This window comes from Eutrigla gurnardus (assembly GCF_963514095.1).
Source record: "Eutrigla gurnardus genome assembly, chromosome: 14".
Taxonomy (NCBI): Eukaryota; Metazoa; Chordata; class Actinopteri; order Perciformes; family Triglidae; genus Eutrigla; species Eutrigla gurnardus.
This window is the reverse complement of record NC_139937.1, coordinates 3305015-3312788: the sequence shown is the minus strand read 5'-3', so window position 1 is coordinate 3312788 and position 7774 is coordinate 3305015. Positions and strand designations below refer to the sequence as shown.

Sequence of the window (7774 nt, the reverse complement as noted above, 5' to 3'; positions counted from 1 at the left end):
AGGTCACAGTATGAGTTCGGTCCAAGTTGTATTTCTACACAGAGAGGTTTCTGGTGGTGGAAAAAAGCTCACATTTCAGTATTAAACAAAAGAATGGTCATGTTCTGCTAATAAGAGATGATTAAACTGAACTACTAAATATCCTCTCAGATAGCAAATTGGGGGACTGCAAACCATGTCAAAGCTCAATCTGGTTATTCCCATGAATCTGGCTGCATGTAAACATGATTGCAAACAGTGAGTATGTGTAATTATCGGGAACGTCTCCTCGATGAATCAGCATACGATGGGGTTGGTGATGGGGGGGTGGTTCAGAAGGAGTGATTGGATGTAGCTCTAATCAAAGGCTGACACCTTGATGAATGTTATGACTGTACAGAAAGAACGTGTCTGGCAAATTATAATATGCTATAATGTGGAATGTTGGAGAGGGAGTGGTGGAGGGATCTGGCAGACTGGTGTAGCCTCAGGCTCACGAATGCATTCATGTTCACACTACAACTACACTCAGTTGACCCACATCATACAAGGATAGAGAAAAACAAGGGGGTTGGGCCTACAGAGGGAGGAAACAGAGATCACCTGACTGTGCCATATTTTTAACAGGGGGGTGGGGTCATGACAAGTCTGTGGTTTGTAAGGCCAGTCTTGATATATATTTTTGAAACTTTGCAAAGGTTTATAACCTACTCCCGATGCTCCTGTTACAATGCAGTTGCGGTTACATCCTACATCAGTGAAACCTTATAAAGTAGCCTATTGTTACTAATTTTGAGTATTTTCATTTTTATGCTAGCTTAAACTTCTCTAGCTATATTTCAGGGGGGCGTACTGTAATACATGTATAGGTTGAGGCTACACTAATAGCCAGGCAAAGTGATTAACGTGATTCTTTCTCTCTCATTTGTTTTATGGTTGTATTTCGCATTGGTTAACTTAAAAGAGAATAGTACTACCTTCGTCATAATGTGCATTCTTTTATTTTAATGTTCTTTTTGTGTAATATAAACTTTAAAAGATAGCACTCTTCACTAAAACCCCACTTTTTTATCACAATTTTCAAACAATTGTTACCCTGAAAGACACTTCCCTCTGTGTGCAGCTAGGTGGCAGCAACGAACATTTGAACCGAAACGACTGCGCGGAAAAGTCACGAAGAAGAAGAAGAGGCGGCAGCGTCCATTTCCACTTCCGGGTCTTGGATCAGAAACGTCGTGTGAACGGAACGGCCAAACAGAAAGTTTTACAGAAAACTTAGCAGGTTTGAGTCTTTTACGGTTCTTTAACTTGATCGTTTTTTAGCTTGACTTGTAAAACACAAGTTTGGTAAATTATGAAGGCGTAATCGAAAGGTTTGCAAGTTGAATTGGAAGAGTATTGGCTGGTGTTGGTAGCTCGCAGACAGCAACGTGCTAACGTTAACTAGCATGTGACGTTAGCCGGGGAGTTTTGGCGGATGGAACAATAATTGCTTTTCGCTGGTGTGTTGCTCCTCGTTAGCAGATGTCCAATCCAGTTAGCATCCCATATGTCAACTGTAAAGAGCAGCACGTTTAGGACTGTTTATGTTTTATGACTGAATAAGTGCACGTTTGTGTATGTGTGTACGTACGTGTGTGGGTACGAGTGAGTCCGCGGAGGAGCTTGTGATCATGATCCGTTAACTCCTGTTGAGTTCATGGGGATTCATAGTTTCACGAGTGTTTCTCAATGATATTGCTTGGTGTTAGATTGTACATCGTATGATGTTCTGCAGGATCGGAAGATGTCTCTTCCTAAACGGGAGGTTGAGGAGTTGAGGCCATGGGTCGAGCGAACCGTGAAGAAGGTGCTGGGTTTCTCGGAGCCCACGGTGGTTACTGCTGCCCTGCACTGTGTCGGAAAGGGACTCGACAAAAGAAAGACTGCAGGTAACTGTATTGACTATTTGAGGCATGTTGTTGTTTATCCACATACATGAAGATTTAGTCAAGATCCAGTTGGGGCAAAAGCTTCTTTTTCATTGTGCACAACTTCTGATCAGTAAACTAATCCATAATATATATATATACATAATTATTTGAATCTATAAGAAATATGGAGCCATGCGTAAACAGAAAAATACATTTTATTTTTGTGCTTTGCAACCAAAGGGTAAAATTGTAGTGATGGTTCACTTAATTGTATGTTTGACCTTCTTAATGTTCTCCAAATGATTTGGGTGTTTGGGATGATTGATAAGCTGCAGGTTTCCTCCAGAGTTGATCAAATAGCCTTTTAATTAGATCAAGAACATATAAGTAATGACCAAACCACCCTTGGATACTAATACTAGTATATATTCATAAAATATTCAGTTAACTAATTATTAACTGACAACATTCAACGTGATTTTTAAAAGAGATTCCAGATTGCATTTAACACCATACGTAACAGTTGATCAAACTGATCCAGGTACTAAGCAACAACAAAGGTCACTTTCCCCTTGTTTCTTTTTTTACAGTACACAGGCAGTGAATGGATTTAGTACATCATTCTTGACTCAACTGTTAGGCACTTACAGTACTTAAAAAATGACTTATATTGAGACAGTGATCAAAGGAGTCCTGAACTTGCGTTAATTATTTGATGTTCATTTCCACTTCAGACCAGCTCCGTCCCTTCCTTGATGACTCTGCTGGAGGTTTTGTGGAGCGTCTTTTTGAAGCTTTAGAGGAAAGCCGCAGTGTACGTGGCAACAAAGGAGCAGGAGAAAAGCACCGCAAGAGAGACCTCAAGGTAAGCAAACTTGTTATCATTACTATGTTCCTCAATAGTTAGATGTACAAATAATCCATTTATTGGACATATGTTACAGTGCTCACATCTACATTCACTATAGTGAAAGTGTGAATGTCAGACATTCCCTGTATATTTGCTTAGACTGATTACTCTGAAAAGGAGTTCACTTACTGTGTCTCTAACATATTAGATAGGTATATATTAATTTGAATTCATGTAAACATGGTCATGTTTAGATTAATGGTGATGCCGTGTTGGTGTTTCTATCAGGATGTTTTTGGTGATGAGGCTGAAATGGGTGCAGTGCGAGAGACTATAGAGACAGGAGATGGGACGGCACCAAAGAGGAAGCGGGTCCCTCGCTTCGAGGAGGTGGAGGAGCCTGAGGTCATACCCGGACCTCCATCTGAGAGCCCTGGCATGCTCACCAAGATGCAGGTATGATTGTTTTCCCTTTGCTTAAGATTGTCCCTAAATAAGTGTTTTATTATGATTCGTTTACTAACATCTTCTCTGTATTATTAGATAAAACAGATGATGGAAGCGGCCACAAAACAGATAGAAGAGAGGAAGAAACAACTGAGCTTTTCCTCACCAGCCCCTGCTGCATCAGTAAATGCATAATATAATGAAAAACAAATATCAGTAATTTCAGGCAGTACATTCAGTATGACGCTGTACTTATTTCTTACTGACTTAAGCGGTTTCCCCTTCCTGCACCACAGTCACAGCTGGAAAGCCCTCCTGTATCGAGGCTTCTTGGCTCATCCGCTGCTGCAGGTGGAGCCTCATCTATCGCTCCCTCCCAGGCCGCCAGCTTTATGAATGATGCTATCGAGAAGGCCCGCAAGGCTGCTGAGCTCCAGGCCCGAATCCAGTCCCAGCTAGCCATGAAACCTGGTATCCTTGGAGCCCTGGGGAACACTGGGCCTCACAACCTGGTGGCCCTAGCTAATCTTCACGCCATGGGAATTGCACCGCCGTGAGTAATATTGCAATATTCGGGACTTAAAAATCTAAAGAGTAAAACCATGTGGCGGGCGTGGATGTGTATTTGTTGACATGTCGGTGTGAAAATGGACTGCCTTCTCTGTGTGTCTCTTTAAAGGAAAGTCGAAATCAAGGAGATAAACAAGCCAACCCCTCTTATTCTGGATGACAAGGGAAGAACTGTGGATGCTAGTGGCAAAGAGGTTGAACTCACGCACCGCATGCCCACACTTAAAGGTACGTATACAGCGGTCCAATACCTGTACACGCACAATCTAAATTCCTTGCCACGGTGTTCCTCAATTAATTTCCCTCCATTTATGTAGCAAACATTCGTGCTGTCAAGAGGGAGCAGTTCCGTCAGCAGCTGAAGGAGAAGCCTGGGGAGGACTTGGAGTCCACGTCCTACTTTGACCAACGTGTGTTTATAACTCCGGCTCAGCGTCCTCGCAGGGGCTTCAAATTCCACGACCAGGGGCGCTTCGAGAAGATCGCTCAGAGAATTAGAACCAAGGTTAGACTTGCCTCCTACATGTCATACATGTCAACAGTTGTCTCAGGGTGGTTATTTGGAGTCGACATTACATTAATTAGTGGTTAAAAACAACTTTTGTCTCGCCTGCATTGATCTTGACCTCAACCAGGCCCAGTTGGAACGGTTGCAGAATGAGATTGCCCAGGCAGCAAAGAAGACAGGAATCCAGGCATCCACCAAGCTGGCACTGATTGCCCCTAAGAAAGAGATTGGTGAAGGCGAGGTGCCCAAACTTGAGTGGTGGGACTCCTACATCCTGCCCTACAACATAGACATGTAAGGACCTTTTACACTTAGAATGATGTTGGTTGGGGTTAAATGTTGAAACTGTCCTTTCTCACTGCCATGGTGAAGCTGTATAATAAATATTAATACAGTCTGTGCAATAAACTTACTGTAGTTAACTGGCTTGTTTTTCCTTCTTATCTTATGAAGAACTTCCGACACAACATTTGAAGACTTGGAGCTTTTTGGTGTGACCAATCTAGTCGAACATCCTGCCCAAATCAGCCCTCCAGGTAAGTGGATGGAAAGTGTGCTCACTGTTAAAAGTGCTCCGAAAATATGTGGTTCAAAACGGTGAACTTTTCTTTGCCTTCAAGATTTTCTTGAGGTAGACGTGCACTCACAGAGATCCCAATCTGTGTTGAAGTTGACATGAACCTGGCGGGTTAATACGCGTTAATTATTATAGTTTTACAGTTACTTTTAAGAATATGAGGATGGATCATTTTAAAACAATTATACATCTTGACTAAAAGCCATTACACAGCCTATAAACTGTATTCAGTGTATACATATGCATTTTTTAAATTGAAATGTATTTTTAATCAATGTTTCTTTTTTCAGTTGACACAGATAAGCCGGTAACTCTGGGTGTTTACCTGACAAAGAAAGAACAGAAGAAACTGAGAAGACAGACGAGAAGAGAGGGACAAAAAGAAGTTCAAGAGAAGGTTCGTCTCGGACTGATGCCTCCCCCAGAACCCAAAGGTACCCACAAATATATTCCTATTATTAAATACAACTACAATAAAGATAAAACCCATCATTTATGTTTTCTTTCCTGTTTTCTCCAGTACGCATCTCCAACCTGATGAGAGTGTTGGGGACGGAGGCTGTTCAGGACCCCACGAAGGTCGAGGCCCACGTCAGAGCACAGATGGCCAAAAGACAGAAGTTAGTAACACTGACCTCCTACCGTCTACTCTCTCCTGGTTTTTACTTTTTCATTTCAGATTGTATGATACTCTGTGATCATCTGTGGTTTTCTAATTGTGTCCATCTCTTTGCAGGGCTCATGAGGAGGCCAATGCAGCCCGCAAGCTCACAGCGGAGCAGAGGAAAGAGAAGAAGGTCAAGAAGTTAAAAGAAGACCTCACTGATGGTGTTCACGTTGCAGTGTACAGGTGTGCATTTGTGGCAAGAGGGCAGTTTCTGTGTGTGTCTTTCTGTGTGTGCGGTATCTAATTTAAGCACCATGCCTTCCCTGCATAGGATCCGTAACCTGCAAAATCCTGCTAAGAAGTTTAAGGTGGAAGCCAATGCCAACCAGCTGTACCTGACAGGCACAGTAGTCCTGCACAGAGATGTCAACCTTGTTGTGGTGGAGGGAGGTAAGGGATGATGGTGACAAGTGCCAAATCAAAGCGGTTAAATCATTTAGTCTCTCTGACAAATAACTTTTCATGATAGGATTTTTAATTAAACTGTAAATTGCTGTGAGGGAAACATTTATGTACTAAGGACATTTTATGTAGTCTTGCAATTCTTACTACTCACTGGTCTGCACCTTGCTGCGTGGATGTTTAAAAAAAAAAAAAAAAGATATCTATGGCCTAGTCATGCAAGAACAGTACAAAGAGCCTTGAGAGGAAGTAATCACGTTGGACAGAACATATTGGAGCCCTGATGCTGTAAAATAAATAGAATGGGTTTTGAGTTTTATGTCACTGTGGCCTTTGTTGTTGAGGACCTAATGGAAGCCAGTGTCAAATAAGAGGTTTGCAGCAAGTGTGTGGTGGCAAGAGGGAGAAGGCGACTGTATCATGAGAATAATTTCAAGTCCCTTCAGCTTGGTCGCTGCTGACTGCAAGCTGTAATGTTCTCCTCTCTGACCTACAGAAATGTTAGGTTTGTCAAGGTTTTAGCATCTTGCTAAAGTAATGTTTTGGATCGCCCAGTGTACAAATATACTCATGTAATTCTACTACTGAAGATGCCACGATGTTGTGATTTCTGGTCATGTTCAAAAAATGCATATTTGTACTTCTATGGAGGTTTGATGTTAAAGTGAATTATTTTCTCTGCTACCTTTTTAAGAAAGTAAAGCTGTGAGATAATCAATGTCATACATCAAATCTGAATATCTCCCTCCTTTTTTAGGCCCTAAATCCCAGAAAAAGTTCAAGAAGCTGATGTTGCACAGAATCAAATGGGAGGAACACAACAGTAAAAGAGATGGTAAGAGTGGCTCTACCATGTTTTTTTGCTAGCAGTCATTCCATTTGTGAATATTTCAGGGATACTAACCTCTTGATCAATTAGATCCAGATGGTGATGATGACACAAAGAGGAACAACAAGTGCTGGTTGATTTGGAATGTGAGTGTTCACACGTCCTTCATTTCTTCAATATATTCAAATGAATTTGGATGGTTTTGTTTGTGATCTCATCTCAAGTGGAATGATTCTTTCTCCAGGGCACAGCCAAAGAGCGTAGCTTTGGGGACATGAAGTTCAAGCAGTGCCCTACAGAGAACATGGCCAGAGAACACTTCAAGAAACACGGCACAGAACACTACTGGGATCTAGCACTCAGCAAGAGCGTGTTGGACAACCCGGATGACTGAAAACCTCTATTTTCGCCTGCTTCTACAAGACCCAGAGCCTCACAGCCAGTCGGACCTCACCGCCGACTGGTTGCCTTCGACTGAGGACAGACGGACTTAATCAAGAGACTTGAACTGGAAAAAGAGGAACAATAAACACGTGTGGATGTTTTCTTTTTCCCAAGAGTGTGTGTGTGTGTGTGTATGTAGGATGTGTATGTGTATGTGTCTGTGTGTGTGTGTGTGTGTGTATGCTTGCGTCAGTGTTAATCTCTTTGTTAGTAGGCTATTCTGTCATCTATTGTGTTGTCTATTATTGAATACAATATGACAGATTGCACTGTGATACAAATCACTTAACGGAGGCTTTTTGTTATGATGAGACTTTTGTGATGAAATTTCCATGTCCACTGATAACAGTCCCTGTTTGAGTCAAAGCAGTTAAAAAAAATAGAAACGCCCCTTTCATTCAGTGAAATACCGCGCTGCTAATGTGCTAACATTTCACTGAATTTAAAGTTCCCGAATGAATTTTGTTTTTTTCTTTTTGACAAACGAGCAAATATTTGACTCGCCTGTATCTGCATTTCTCTAACGTTACAGTCACAACCTCAAATAAACAACAACAATCAACTGACTTGTCCGGTTTTTTTTTTCTC

The 7774-nt window shown here is 41.7% G+C and overlaps 1 protein-coding gene across 1 annotated transcript; it reads left to right on the top strand.

Annotated features, from left to right (window-relative positions):
• Positions 1-1178: 1178 nt before the first annotated feature.
• Positions 1179-7748, top strand: prpf3 (PRP3 pre-mRNA processing factor 3 homolog (yeast)). Its single transcript, XM_084027649.1, has 17 exons — positions 1179-1261; positions 1757-1910; positions 2627-2757; positions 3031-3198; positions 3286-3372; positions 3486-3742; positions 3869-3987; positions 4077-4264; positions 4395-4561; positions 4721-4803; positions 5135-5278; positions 5365-5464; positions 5581-5694; positions 5783-5901; positions 6671-6748; positions 6833-6888; positions 6987-7748. Exons 2-17 carry the CDS (start codon positions 1766-1768, stop codon positions 7134-7136), a joined length of 2106 nt encoding a protein of 701 aa, XP_083883775.1. The 5' UTR covers positions 1179-1261; positions 1757-1765; the 3' UTR covers positions 7137-7748.
• The last annotated feature ends 26 nt before the right edge of the window (positions 7749-7774 follow it).

Bases quoted from the DNA above. Each gene is read 5' to 3' on its own strand.
- prpf3 (XM_084027649.1), top strand. From the start codon at position 1,766: ATGTCTCTTCCTAAACGGGAGGTTGAGGAGTTGAGGCCATGGGTCGAG. The intron at 5,695-5,782 runs GTGTGCATTTGT...TTCCCTGCATAG, and splicing joins GTTCACGTTGCAGTGTACAG to GATCCGTAACCTGCAAAATC. The intron at 6,889-6,986 runs GTGAGTGTTCAC...TTCTTTCTCCAG, and splicing joins AGTGCTGGTTGATTTGGAAT to GGCACAGCCAAAGAGCGTAG.